The following is a 13,846-nucleotide window of genomic DNA, read 5'->3' as shown; positions in this document are numbered from 1 at the left end:
ACCACCGACCTGCGCCTAGCGGATAACGTCAGATTACATTCGCATCCTCGCTTAGTCTCGTAGACCACCACCTCGACCGTCTTGGCGTAAGATTTCGCCCGATTCTCCCGTGAGCTTTTGACCAGGTCAAGTGGTTCATTCAATGCAATGCAACGTGGATGCCTGATGAAGGGTCAACAGGACGGATGGACTACGCGGAATGGTGACCCTCGCAAAGTCCTCATTTAGAGGCATGTCTTACAAGCCACCTCGTCTATTCGTGGACAGCCTTATCCGAGTAGCCAAGCTACCTAGGTATGAGAAGTCTACCTCCTTCCTAATCCTCTCAAGTTCTTAGCAATTTCGGAGCCGCTGTGCCTCAATGTATTCCCGCGTGGCGAGAGCCGTTCCCGTGCAGAAGTATTTGCCTCATTGGGCGGCCAGACTACCTACTGTTGCAATCACGGAAAGAGAGAAAATTGACTCATGCAGGGGTAAATGAGAAAAACCTACGGCAACGACCGCTCCAAGGCCAATTAGGTTGCTGACGCCGGCTTGGCGGTAATCTCATCAGCTCTCGCAGTCTGTCAACTACTGCCCCGAAAGAGACTTGTTCCGGTCCAAGACAAAAAGAAAGTAAGCTTAGAAGTTTACAGAGTAACGTTGCAGAGTAAAGATTCCCAAAAATAGATGAAGAACGAACTGTTACATGGGGCATGTGGACGTTTAGGGTCGCGTGATAACTATCTGCAACCTCTATCACGCCGTCTAGGCCTAGAAAGGCGGGAATCGGTGTCGGTTGCATGCCCTCATTTCGGTCTGGCAACCCTTGTCGAGATAAACTATTGCTTTCCCGTAAGGCTCCAGCTTTTCATGGGCGTTCAAAGCTTGGAGAGAAAGTCGCCCTGCCCGGGTTGCTGTATATCGACCGTTGCTCTGCCAGGTCTGATTCACCAACCCTTCGGCGACTTGCTCAGCGCGCTGCAGTCGAGAAAATGTCGCCTCACATCAAGTCTTTGACGGCTCTGGCATTCTTGCCCCTAGCTTTAAGCTTCAACCTCTGGCCCTTGGTTGAAACGGAAGCATTGGCAGATATCCTACAGATTGCACCTGCTTGTGTTGTGGCATTGTAAGTGTAATTACCCAGGCCGAAAGAGAGAAGGACGGATGTTTGAGTAGACAGACCATGAGGACACTTGACTGACTGATATCGAAAGAAATTCTACCGTTGCCTGCGATCAAGACCTCTTCCAGCGAACCATCAACGTTGACGGGCTCTGGTGGCAAGAGCAAGATGTCACGACGCTGTGCGAAACCGGGTGCCTCACCTCGGCACGCGATTGGCACGCCAATGTCGAAAGCAGCTGTGCCTATGACCTGATGATCCAAGGTGATCGTCTTGTCGAGGCGGACACTCTTTCTGGCCGTTTCCTCGAGGGTCTCGAACTCGCCTGCACTCGCTCGGCATCCAACGAATGGTGCTTCATCGAGCAGCAGGAGTGGACGGGGTCCGACATGGTCACACCAGACTGCGCCGCGAACCCGGCCGATCCCTTTTGCACGAACCCAGGGAACGTGAGCGCCGAGAACCGCCGTATATCGTCCCTCTACGACAACGACCTGCTGTGCTCCGAGTGCTTCCTCAAGCTCTTGTACGCCCGCGTCACGTCCGCGTTCCTCCCCGACGTCGACTACTCGGACTACCTGGTCGGGGAGTTCCAAGACATCCAGGAGGTCTGCCAGACCACCGTCGGCGAGCTGGCCACCAGGGTGCTGCCCAACTACCCCCATACGACGGACGCGGACGTCACTCCCATCAGGACAGAGGTCACGTCTACCGAGACAGACGCCCCGGCGCCGACAACCACCTCGGAGCCCGTCCCGACCAAGGCCCCGGTGCCGGACACGGAAGAGGGCTGCGAATCGGTGGGCTGGCAATGGGTTGACGTCCTCGTCATGGAAGAATCCACCATTGCGGAGACGGAGCTTGAGTTCTGCAACGAGATTGCCGAAATCTATGGCGTCGCGACGGGCGATTTGATGTATACGACAAACACCCCCGGGTGCGCTGTTTTAGATGGCTGGTCTTGCGTCTCCCCGACTTGTCAGTTGCTCCGAGTCAGCGAGAGCTCTACCTGGTATTATGACGTTTTGCGTAATAGTCAAACCCAAGGATCATAAGCTAACATAAACCATCAGCGCATCGATTGCGGAATCCGCATCCAACGCAACCCACATCGTCAACGCGGTTCAGATAGCCACCTGGAACCCGCATATTCTCGGTGCTTGTGATCATCTGGTCAAAGATCAGTACGTCTGCATAGAGTAAGCAACCCCCAGATAGAGTACTACTGCCCAAGCCGAGTATACTCGAAGCTGACCGCCTCCTCCTCCTCCTCCAGTCGCCCAGGTGGCTCCTGGACGGGCCCGCCTGCCAGCGAGATCCCAGACGACAGCGATGGTCCTGTGCGCGGCGGTCCTGGTACCACACCCACGCTTCCCATCATTGACAACCCCGATACGCCACCGGAGCCGGTCCAAGAAGGCATCTCCTCGGTCTGCAAGCGCTACGTGTTTGCGGACAAGGGCGCTTCGTGCTGGAAAATATCAAACGATGGCGGCATTACCCAAAAGAGACTATTCGAGCTGAACCCGGTTTTGGGCACCAATGGAGAGAACTGCGAAACCATGCTCTGGCTCAACTACTACTACTGCGTCGGCACCGAGAGCCTGGGCTCGCCGACCACGACGGTGACAAGGACGACGTCGCCCACAATCTCCCCAACAGCGTCTTCTACGAGCGCTCCAAAGCCACCGTCTCCGACTCAGGAAGGCATCGTGGGCAACTGCAACAAGTGGGTGCAGGCCGTGGCCGGCGACTACTGTTGGAAACTGGCCAACGACGCCGGCATCGACACGGCCCTGTTCTACCAGTGGAACACCGTCCTCGGATCCGGAGGCGAGAACTGCGGCACCATGATATGGCCCGACTACTACTACTGCATTGGCGTCTTCTCTTCGGGCAGCGCCACCACCACTTCGGCGCCTCCTCCTACGACGACGTCCGCCGGTCCCGCAAAACCGACTGCCACTCACGCAGGCATCCCGGCAAACTGCAGCAAGTTTGCCGAGGCGCCCGCGCAAGGCGCGTCTTGTTGGCAGTTGGCGACCGATAACGGCATCGAGCTGAGCCGGTTCTACCAGCTCAACCCCTCGCTTGGCACCAACGGGGAGAATTGCGGCACCATGATCTGGCCAGGTTATTTCTACTGTGTGAGCGTAGCATAGACGAGTAGTTGTTTCAGAGCATGTACTATTGAATCCAATCCGTAGTTGTATTGAAGAAGAACGGAAAGTCAATAGCCGCTCAAAACTTGTTCCCTTCGCAAGGTGGCATGTACAACGTGAATATCACTCCCCTCCCTCTGCCGTCAAGCAGCGTCCATCGCCACATCGGTATCCTCGTCTACCGAATCGTCTGCAAACCCTTCGCCATAGATTGTCGTCTGTCGCAGCCGGACCAGCGCCTCTCGGCATTCATCCCGTCGAAAGCTATTTTCATCGGGCCATCCATAGTCACGGTAGACCTTGCGAGCGCCCTAAACAATTCACGCCTATTTGTCAGCGTTCAACTCGTATCAAATAGTTTCAAGAGAAAGAGGTACGCAACGGACCTCAAGCCCTATACCAGACTTGGCTGGTAGGACGATCCGCCTGTCTGCTTCCGACATCTCTGCCAAAGCATCTGCCCCGCGTTCCCAGTTGGGTTCGGCCCAAATGACTGGGTCTTGATTCTCATCTGGGCCCAGGCCTGGGATGGGAACTATCTCGAGTCCCCTGAGCTTTGAGACCAACTTCTCAAAATACGTCACGATGGACTCAGGCTCGTAAGAATTTGCAGGAGCTTCCACCTGGGTTTTCGGCCCGCTTTCGCAGAAGATGACCCCTAGTTTAAGCCAAGTGTGAGCGAGTCAATCCTCATGAACCTTTTGTATTGAGGAGGAGGACACAGCAACTGACCTCTGCCAGCATCAATCATCCACCAAGTTCCTCGCCAGCTGTCCTGGTTTGGAGACGAGAGCGCCACTACATCCGCTGGCATGGCCTCGTCATACGGCGAAAGCCCGAGCTTTCGCAGAGAGTCTCGTCTCAGCTTGTCCCTGGGTACATCCTCGAATAGTTCAGCATCACGCAGATACCGAATCGGCTGGCTGCCGGGGAGCACCTCCCAGAAGTGCTCGTCGAAGCCTAGATACGGAAGATGCCGGAGTAAACTGACTGCCTTGTCCGAGTACCCAAGCATCTCCAACTCCTCCGCAGGGAAGACATCGTCGCTCCAACCGCTGTCAGGCGCGGTCTCTACCATAGACGGCGTGAAGTAGGCCGCGCGAGATAGGGTGAGGTAGTGACTCTTGATGGCGCCGGCCATCATCTCGATGCTGTCGTTGCAGCGCGTTGCTTGATCAAGCACTTGGGAAGCCCCGGGTCCATTATCCTCCTCGGATGACGGGGCTCTGGCCAGACGTTGTGGCGGTTTCGATGGGTGAAAAGCATGCTGGATGCCTTCCCCCTTCAACTCTTCGTCAATCATCATGTACTCGGTCTCGTCGAGATCTGCCCAGACCTCGGCAAGTTCCTCCTTTGAAACATCCACCGAGATGTCTTCATCTTCCAGTGCTGTATCTACTACATCTTCAGTTGCGGTCTCGAACTGGCTCGCTTCGCTCCCGGCATCGGAGTCAGGATCCTCGAAATCCGCGTCTTCCGGGTCGTCAAAGTCGGCCTCGTGCGCCAGCCTCTTTTTCTCTGCTTCCCAGAGTTCGATACGAAACCGTTTAAGCACCTCGATGCATTCCTCGCGGCGCCAAGACGAAGGGTCCTCCTCGAATGTTGCCCATCCGCGCGCCTGATAGATCCATTGAAACTTCTGTCTGACGTCAACTTTCTGATCGCTCTCGGAACCCATAATCTCGGGCTCAAGATCCCCGACTGGAGGAAGAGCGATGATGGTCTTGCTCTTCAGAAAAGAGGTCATTTCGTCGAAAAACACCCTAGCGCTGCACCGTGAAGTCTGCCACGGCTTGTCCGTTGGTCCCGTGCCGGAGGTGTACGGCGTCAAGATACCAGTCTCACAGTCGATGATACACCACGGCGAGCCGAAATCACTAGAACCGTATCCGCGACTGAGAGCCACGACATCAGAGGGCAGATCCATGGGCCCTGCCGGGGTTTCGTCGAACGGAGCGTTTGCCAACTCGGCGAGGCCGTCACCGCCACGGGCAGACCAGGCCGAGAAGTCGCCATCGTCGCGCAAGTATCGAATGGCCCTTGAGCGGACAAGTATCGGCCATTGCACGGGTCTATCGCCACTTTTGCAGGCCTTGATGTACGGGATGTGGCGCAAAAGGTCGATTACTTTGTCGGAGCGGCGCAGGGCTCGAAGCGCGTCAACGTCCAGCTCTAGATCGCTCCAGCCTTCCGTCGGCGGCGACTGGATGTCTTCAGGAGAGAAATAGCAAGCTCTGGCGAGAACAGAATAATATGCCGCCAAGCTCTGCGCAATCTCATCGCGGTCGGCGTCCGAGACCACCATGACGACAGGCATTCAGTAGTCCTGTTGCAAGTGAAAAAGGATGGCGAACCGGATCAACAAGTGAGACGTGGAAGTGTTGTTTGTGGGGAGATTGACGCGGGCAAGAGTGCGCAGTCAAGGTTGTTTTCTTGGCCATGATGTAACGATGCGGGCTTTAAACGATGCAGGCTTTAATTTCATCATTTAATTAAGCGCTGCAGCTGCTTACCTTACGGTTAAATAGCAATAGTTCAGTATGCCCAATAGCGCTTACATCTATTCTCGGCAACTCGACATTCTCAGAGGTGTGGGTTGCTTGGCATAAAGATAGTATTGATGTCAGATGCACCTCGGCTTGTCAGTCAAATACAAGCCGTAAATACCATGGTTAAGAGGACAGCAAACAAGCCACAACCGCGCAGCAACCGCAGGACGACAATTCCGAATCGAGGCAAATGATGGAACCACTCGAGAGAGCTTGAAACTGCTCGAAACTTATGTACTATGCCTTCTATCCAATAGCTGGCGTTCTAGTACTCAAGACATCTTTGGCGTTTACAAGGCCTCAACTTCAGAAACCAAGAACGCAGCTTAGATTCGAGTAATATAGGTCGGTACCGTACCTACTTACCTACCTAGCGAGGGAGACCAGGGAGAGTTTTCCCGCTTCGGATCCGATCGGGCGAACCCCGCGTGCTAATCGGACTATCAGTGTCCGGTGTTTAGCCGGCGGGACCTGGCAGGTCTGGCAGGGCATGACACAATAACCCCGTGCACTGGGCACCAAGCTCTCACCCCACCTTGGGAAGTCCAGCTGCCCAGCTGGGCAGCTGTCGCCTGTAGCCGTCAGCCCCGAGGGGAAGCGGAGGGTGGAACAGCTGCCCTCCCTCATCTGTCAGACAAACCAAACATCTCTCACTTCCCAAGAAGCTCTCACCAGCCTCGTTCTCGTGACTCGTTGGTCCAACTAAGCAACATCTGGTTTCACTGTCTGTGCAGGTGACTCTTTTCCCAACTCCGACGCCAGCCAACATTTCCAAGCATTCTTCCTCGAGTTGCCAGGCACTTCCATTGCCCGGACCCCCTCCGCTTTGTCCGGAGCCCATCTGGAAGTGCGACCTGCCTGTTCCGTCACATCGCGAGGGCCTTGAACCCTTTTTTTGAGTCATTTCGGCCTCACCCCCAGAGCAGCGCTTGATCCGGATCTTTGCTCCTACAAACTCATTCCTTCGAAGCATTCCAGAAAACCTGGAAGTTTGCCCAAGTGTCAAACCACCACATCGCGCACCACGAGAATCTGAACCCACATCCGGCGCATCGCATCGCATCGCATCGCACAGCCCAACAGTGCCCTGATCTGATCACTTAACCAACTGGGCGCCAAAAAGTGCGCGCCCGCCTCCTGCCAGAGCTCGCCCGCCATGGCAGCCATCCAATATGCTCCCTTCTCCTCCGAGATCGAGCTTCCCTTTTACGCCGCCCTCTTTTCCTCCAAGCTCGAACATGACAAGCTCGACGACTCGGCTCGCCGCGTACTGGGCCAGTACACCACCCTGCCCGTCGACCCGGCCCAGAGCTGCAAGATGTCCATCCTGGGCAACGCCCTCACCAGTGACCAGTAAGGTGCTCGTCGAGAGCTCGGAGGTCTACAGCGTCATCTTGGCCCGCGTCGGAAACTGACCAAGAGTGCAGGCCCAACGACGAGCATGTCCGCGCCGAGGGCTGGATCAAGAACGTCAACACCATCGAGGACTTCAAGAACACCGACAAGCAGGCCATGCTGAAGCTTGCCGCAAGACACGTAAGCTTGGCCCGCAACTTCGGCAGGAAACACGCGCGCGTGGCTGACGTCTGCCCTCCAGGTCTGGGACGCCATCAACGACGGCACCATCTACTCCATTCCCTCCCTCCTCTCGTCCTTCACGATCCTCTCGTACGCCGACTTGAAGAAGTACAAGTTCACATACTGGTTCGCCTTTCCCGCACTGCACTCCGACCCCCAGTGGAAGCGCACCGCTCCCATCGGCCGCCTCGATCCTAAGGAGAGCACGGCGCTGGTCGACCGGGTGGGCACCTGGCAGGCGAACCGCGACAAAAGGCAGAACGGCTTCTTCCTCGCCAAGAAGGCCCGGGGCGTGGACGTGAGCGATCTGGACAAGGACGCAAACAGCGATCTCCACGACCTCAACGACACGTTCGGCTACGTATGGGAGGTGGCCAACCTCGGCGACTTTGAGAACGGCTTCTTTGACGATGTTGCCGAGGAGGACCGATACGTCGCCTTTGTCGACCCGTCGACGTACCCCGAAAACCCCTCGTGGCCGCTGCGCAACCTCCTGTGGCTCATCCGACAGCGGTTCCGCCTGACAAAGGTGCAGATCCTGTGCTATCGGGACATCAGATCGAGCAGGCACGCTGCTAGGAGCATCATCCTGCCGTTGGAGATGGACCCGGTAGAGCCTCTCGCGGTCACGGAGATGCCCAAGGTCACCGGTTGGGAACGGGATGGCGAGGGCAAGCTGCGGGCCAGGATCGCGAACCTCGGCGAGTACATGGACCCCGCGCGGCTGGCCGACCAATCTGTGGACCTGAACCTGAAACTCATGAAATGGCGCATTTCGCCGAATCTGGACCTCGACACGATCAAGTCTACCAAGTGTCTACTGCTGGGAGCCGGTACGCTCGGCAGCTACGTGTCCAGGAATCTCATGGGATGGGGCGTTCGAAAGATCACCTTTGTGGACTACGGGCGCGTGTCATACTCGAATCCCGTACGGCAGCCGCTGTTCGAGTTCGAAGACTGCTTGGAAGGCGGCAAACACAAGGCGACGCGGGCGGCCCAGGCGCTGAAGAGGATCTACCCCGGTGTCGAGAGCGAGGGCCACGTCTTGTCCGTACCCATGCTCGGCCATCCTTTCACGGACGAGGCCAGAAGCAAGGCGGACTACGACAAGTTGAAACAGCTGATTGACGACCACGACGCCATTTTCCTTCTGATGGACAGTCGCGAGTCGAGATGGCTCCCCAGCGTCGTGGGCAAGGCGGCCGGCAAGATCGTTCTCAACGCCGCCCTCGGATTCGACTCGTTCGTGGTGATGCGACATGGTGCCGAGCCTGCCGATACTCAGCCGGAGGACACGGAACGCAAGACGCTGGGCTGCTACTTCTGCAACGATGTCGTGGCCCCGGCCGACGTGAGTATTGTTGACGCGTGATAGCGAGCTTCGACTGACTTGATTTGTGTAGTCGCAAAAGGACCAGACTTTGGACCAGCAATGCACCGTCACTCGACCGGGCGTGGCGGCGATCGCTTCGGCACTGCTCGTCGAGCTCTTTGCAAGTCTCCTCCAGCACCCTCTCAAGCAACATGCGCCGGCACCCCAGACGTCGAACGACGAGAAGGACCCGCACGACCATGCTCTGGGACTGGTCCCCCATACGGTCCGCGGCTACCTGCACAACTTCAACAACAAGGTCATCCGGGGAGAGTCGTACCCGTGCTGCAGCGCTTGCGGTCCTCCGATTCTGGAGGCGTATCGGACCGATGGTTGGAAGTTCGTCAAGAAGGCGCTTTTGGAGAAGGACTACGTTGCCGAGCTGTCCGGGCTTGCGGATGTGCAGCGCGAGGCCGAGAGGCGGGCGGCGTCGATGGACTGGGAGGACGAGGAGGATGGCGCAGACGAAGGAGATGGAGAGCTGATTTGAAAGTCTTTTTCCTATGTCTTGGGAACGGGCGAGTTATTCACGGTGGAATAGACGAGGCGTTGGAAATCTAGGTAGATGACCTTTGAGGCGTTGTGGTACAGGTATTATTGCTGGTATCTATCTGGTTATGAGTTTACAGCACCCTACGAGATCGGCATTTGGTTACGAGGCTGGCGAAAGAGACACGCAATTGTTTTTCTTCTTTTCTGCGTCAGGGTTTAGCCATGATGGCAGTCACTTGAATCTTTCTCTACCCTGCGTCATGGCTTCCTCTCATCCCGAGTGACATCGATCTCGATGGAATGTGCATAGCGGGCAATCAGGGAACCATGGGCCTTGACGATGATGACATTCCAGGGCCCGGGCCGAACTGCAGATGACAGGGTTCCCCACACTAATTCTGCACTGTACCGGGAGTATAGCTTGCCCTTATGACCGAGCATCGGTTTCACGTTCCCTCTAACAGATCTGACACAGCCATAGGTGAGCGGCTGTTAGCAGCGCTACATCTCTCTCAGTCCGCTTCAGCACACCCAGGCGCCGCAAGGGATTACCTAAGTACGCTAGAGACGTAGCGTGCATTCCTCTTAGTCAGGTGTCGCATTCCAGTACGACACGCCAGCATCCTTCTAGGATCCATGAGGAGGAAATACTGTGTTCCGTCCATACTCAATCTCATCCGCTCACACCTTGTACTTTTATGTCGTTGCATCATTTCGTTACATCTCATGAGTACCTACGCTGCCAACCGTTAACCTCATTCTTTCTCACCCGTGTCCCCGTTGGAAGATGTAGAAGGGGGACAAGCTTTGGGACAGCTCAGTGTTGATCATCTGAAGAACCGCGTTGAAAGTGAGACGAGACGAGGCGAGGCGAACGAAAGACGGCAGGTTCATCGGCGAATACAATCTATACACTTCGGTCTCACGCCTCATCGGCACCACACGCACACGTCGCCCCGCCAGTGCTCATCCGTCACGACCCCGGATCTCTTACCCACCCTCTCAGCTCGATCGCCCGCACGCCATGCTGCGCTCCGTCTTCCGGCGCCTGGTCTCGGACCGGCCCGAGTCCGTCGACAACTATGTCGGCGTCGTGGTGCCGCTCGAGGAGGCGCACCTGCACAGCCACTCGGCCCGGACGGGGAAATGCGAGTTTGAGGAGCGCCCGAGCCAGGACGACAGCGACGGGCACGTGGTCGAGAACGAGGACGAGGACGATGATGGCAAGGACCAGGGCGAGAGCGCGGGCATGTTGGAGATGAGCGCCGCCGAGTACACGATCGAGGGGCTGAGGAAGGAGGTGAGGAGGGGCCGGAGGGGGCGGTGGACTGAGTACGAGCGTGAGTTTTCATCCCCGAGTTGAGAAAGGGGGGAGAGAGTGTGTGTAATTTGTTTAGTGAGACGGATGCTGATGAGATTGGGGGCAGTCAAGTCGAAGCTCGTCAACAAGGCGATTCAGGATATCGGCATGGGGCGGTACAACTGGCAGCTCTTCGTCCTGTGCGGCTTCGGCTGGTTCGCGGATAAGTACGTCTGTCCCCTTTTTCCCTCCTTGACGAGAGCGGAGTCACTAACCGACGCTGGCCAGTCTCTGGATGCACGTAAGTTGACCCTTTATATATATACACACACACAGATATATATATATGAGACAACCCCTTAGCGACAAAAAAACACTAACAACCGTCCCAGGGCGTCGCCCTCACGCTCCCCTCCCTCTCGGCCGAGTTCGGCATCTCGGAGCAGCGCGTGCGGTACACGACGTCTTCCATCTTCCTGGGCCTCTGCTTCGGCTCCTTCGTCTGGGGCATCGGGTCCGACGTGCTCGGCCGCCGCGCCGCCTTCAACCTGACGCTGCTCATCACGGGCGTCTTTGGCGTGCTGCTGGCCGCCGCGCCGACCTGGGGCTGGGTCAACGTGCTGTTCGCGGCCCTCGGCTTCGGCGTCGGCGGCAACCTGCCCGTCGACGGCGCTCTGTTCCTCGAGTTCCTGCCGGACGCCTCGAGCAGCCTGCTGACGCTGCTGTCCGTGTGGTGGCCTGTCGGCCAGCTGTGCTCGTCGCTGGCGGCCTGGTACTTCATCGCCGGCGGCGGCCGCCCCGCCGATGACGGCAACACGGGATGGCGCCGCTTCGTGCTGGCCATCGGACTCGTGACCTTCTTCATGTTCGTCGTGCGCTTCTTCGTTTTCCGCCTGTTCGAGTCGCCCAAGTTCCTGCTCTCGCGGGGCCGCCAGGCCGAGGCCGTCGCCGTCGTCCACGGCATCGCCGCCCGCAACGGCGCCCGGACCTGGCTCACCGAGGAGGTCCTCGACGCCGTTGTTGACGGCGCGGCGGACGACCGAGACGACGACAACGAGGAGCCGGAGCGTCGTCATCGGCCCGGGACCACAAACGTCCTCCGCGAGAGGATGGCGGCCTTCTCCGGCGACCGCCTCCGGCCGCTCTTCAAGACGCGCACGCTCGGCCTCGCGACCGTCATCATCTGGTTCGTCTGGGCCACCATCGGCATGGGCTACCCGCTCTTTAACGCCTTCCTGCCGCAGTACCTCTCCCACGGCGGCGCGGCGCCCCCGCCGGACTCGGACGCCGGCGCGACGCCCATCACCCCGGACACCTACCGCACCTACGCCATCACCTCGGCCGTCGGCGTGCCGGGCAGCCTCCTGGCGGCCTACCTCGTCGGGCACCCGTCCCCCTGGCTCGGCCGGCGCGGCACGCTGGCGAGCTCGTCGCTGGTCTCGGCCGTGTTCCTGTTCCTGTTCGTGCGGTTCGGCACGAGCCCGGCGTCGCAGCTCTTCTTCTCGTGCGTCGAGGCCTTCTCGCAGAACATCATGTACGGCGTGCTCTACGCCTTCACGCCCGAGATCTTCCCGGCGCCCGTCCGCGGGGCCGGGACGGGCGTCGCGAGCTTCCTGAACCGCGCCATGGGGCTCCTGGCCCCCGTGCTGGCGGCCAACGTGCCGGGCGACGGGACGACGGCGCCCATCTACCTGTCGGGGGCGCTGATCCTCGCGGCGTTTGTGGGCATGTGTCTGATCCCCATCGAGACGAGGGGGCGGCAGAGGTTGTAAGCGGGAGTTCTTTTTGGTTGGGGGTTTTTTTTTTTGGTGCGGTGGGAGGTTGTTGATGTTGTGTTGAGGCATAGAGATGCGTTATATGTATTGGGGGGAGCGTCCAACGATGTAGAGAAATAGAGTCTTGCTCCTTTTTCCTTTTCTTTTTCGCCATGCTCCTTTTCATTCCCTGTCCTCTTTCCCCCCTCCATAATCTCTGGTGAATGTAAAAAAAAAAAAAAAAAAAGGCCTGACCCCCCTCGCTCCCAACCTACATCAGCACCTTGGCAAAGGCATCCCCCAGACCACGCTCGACCAGCCAGCCCTCGACGGCCTTCATGTCCCCCCGGTTCGCCCTCTGGCCCCGCCGCTCGCCGACCGAGTCGGTGATCTCGCTCATGTCGCCAAAGACGCGGGACGCGACGCCCGTCTCGCGGTGCCGCTCGCTGACCTTCTTGTGGTGCGCGGGGATGTCGCCCCAGCTCTCCGTCTTGATGAAGCGCATATAGGCGTCGACGCGGCGCGAGGCGCCCTCGAGGCAGAGCAGGCCCGGCTTCCCGGCGTAGAGGAAGCCCGTGAGACCATACGCCGGCGCGTGGATGATGAAGTCGTCGCGCTTGGAGCGGGTCGAGATGGAGGGGAAGTAAAACCACACCCGGACGAGGTGTGGTGGCTCACCCGAGTCGCCGTCCTCGTCGTCGTCTGCGTCGAGACGGTTGTCGCCAGCGGCGAGGGCCTCGGCCTCCGCGAGCTTGGCGCGCTCGAGGTGCTCCGCGGCGGCGTCCCGGACGACCTCGATGGTGCTGAAGAGGTCCTCGTCCTCGGGGACGCGCGCGTTGAGCTGCGCCGTCGCGGCGCGGCTTAGCCAGGCCGGCTGGCGGATGCGTACGGCGACACGCGGGGCCTCATCCGGCGCGGGGCCGGGCGGGTGGGAGAAGGGCACGGCGATGTCGAGCTGCAGCGTCTTGGTGGCCGGCGGGTCCTTTCCGCCCTGTTCCTCTTGCTCGGCGATGGTGAGGGTGAGCAGCACCGAGACCTGCGGGGGTCTGGTGGAGGTGAGTGGTGATGGTGATGATGATGATGATGATGGGTCCTCGAGGTGAGATTTGAGGAGGGCGAGGATCTTTTCAGACTCTTTTTCGATTGTGGCCTCCTCCTCGGCCGGGTACATCGCCATCAGCAGGTCGATCTGGCCGATTTGGTGCTCGACGAGGTCGGGCGGGAGGAGGTGCCATGACGGCGACGAGGTAGCCATTTTGTGAGGGATTCTTTGTGTGTGTAAGACTCTATCTTTCCTCGGGGATAAAGGTGGATGAGAAATGAGACGAGTCAAAAGTTGTGAATGATTTGTGTTGCTTCTTATTCCTTTGGGTTTATTTTCTTGTGAAATTTGTTCCGTGTCTTTTTTCTTCTTCTTCTTCTTCTTCTGTCTTCTTATTTAACGTCGCCAATTGTTGATGTCCTCGATCGGCGGCCACACTTCGTTGAGAGATTTTTGGGGCCCGAGTCGAAAGCCACACACTTTTCAGCCACA

The 13,846-nt window shown here is 58.2% G+C and overlaps 5 protein-coding genes across 5 annotated transcripts; 3 read left to right on the top strand and 2 right to left on the bottom strand.

Annotated features, from left to right (window-relative positions):
* Nucleotides 1-974: 974 nt before the first annotated feature.
* CDEST_13931 (Putative LysM domain-containing protein) lies at nt 975-3,267 on the top strand (the record flags this gene model as incomplete). The annotated part of the gene is made up of 4 exons (XM_062930087.1): nt 975-1,108; nt 1,197-2,117; nt 2,179-2,304; nt 2,382-3,267. 4 exons carry the CDS (start codon nt 975-977, stop codon nt 3,265-3,267), a joined length of 2,067 nt encoding a protein of 688 aa, XP_062786138.1.
* Nucleotides 3,268-3,311: 44 nt separating this feature from the next.
* Nucleotides 3,312-5,669, bottom strand: CDEST_13930 (uncharacterized protein). The gene is made up of 3 exons (XM_062930086.1): nt 4,000-5,669; nt 3,654-3,925; nt 3,312-3,578 (listed from the first exon to the last, which is right to left on the bottom strand). Exons 1-3 carry the CDS (start codon nt 5,582-5,584, stop codon nt 3,411-3,413), a joined length of 2,025 nt encoding a protein of 674 aa, XP_062786137.1. The 5' UTR covers nt 5,585-5,669; the 3' UTR covers nt 3,312-3,410.
* Nucleotides 5,670-6,436: 767 nt separating this feature from the next.
* Nucleotides 6,437-9,511, top strand: CDEST_13929 (Putative THIF-type NAD/FAD binding, ubiquitin-like modifier-activating enzyme Atg7). The gene is made up of 4 exons (XM_062930085.1): nt 6,437-7,169; nt 7,244-7,352; nt 7,414-8,745; nt 8,798-9,511. Exons 1-4 carry the CDS (start codon nt 6,973-6,975, stop codon nt 9,254-9,256), a joined length of 2,097 nt encoding a protein of 698 aa, XP_062786136.1. The 5' UTR covers nt 6,437-6,972; the 3' UTR covers nt 9,257-9,511.
* A 348-nt stretch (nt 9,512-9,859) lies between these two features.
* CDEST_13928 (Putative major facilitator superfamily, MFS transporter superfamily) lies at nt 9,860-12,345 on the top strand. The gene is made up of 4 exons (XM_062930084.1): nt 9,860-10,598; nt 10,686-10,785; nt 10,847-10,859; nt 10,951-12,345. Exons 1-4 carry the CDS (start codon nt 10,283-10,285, stop codon nt 12,328-12,330), a joined length of 1,809 nt encoding a protein of 602 aa, XP_062786135.1. The 5' UTR covers nt 9,860-10,282; the 3' UTR covers nt 12,331-12,345.
* A 238-nt stretch (nt 12,346-12,583) lies between these two features.
* CDEST_13927 (Putative small nuclear ribonucleoprotein Prp3) lies at nt 12,584-13,804 on the bottom strand (the record flags this gene model as incomplete). The annotated part of the gene is made up of 1 exon (XM_062930083.1): nt 12,584-13,804. The coding sequence occupies exon 1, from the start codon at nt 13,565-13,567 to the stop codon at nt 12,584-12,586; it is 984 nt and encodes a 327-aa protein (XP_062786134.1). The 5' UTR covers nt 13,568-13,804.
* Nucleotides 13,805-13,846: the final 42 nt, after the last annotated feature.

Source organism: Colletotrichum destructivum, chromosome 9, assembly GCF_034447905.1.
Source record: "Colletotrichum destructivum chromosome 9, complete sequence".
Lineage (NCBI taxonomy): Eukaryota > Fungi > Ascomycota > Sordariomycetes > Glomerellales > Glomerellaceae > Colletotrichum > Colletotrichum destructivum.
This window is presented reverse-complemented; position numbering and strand designations above follow the sequence as displayed.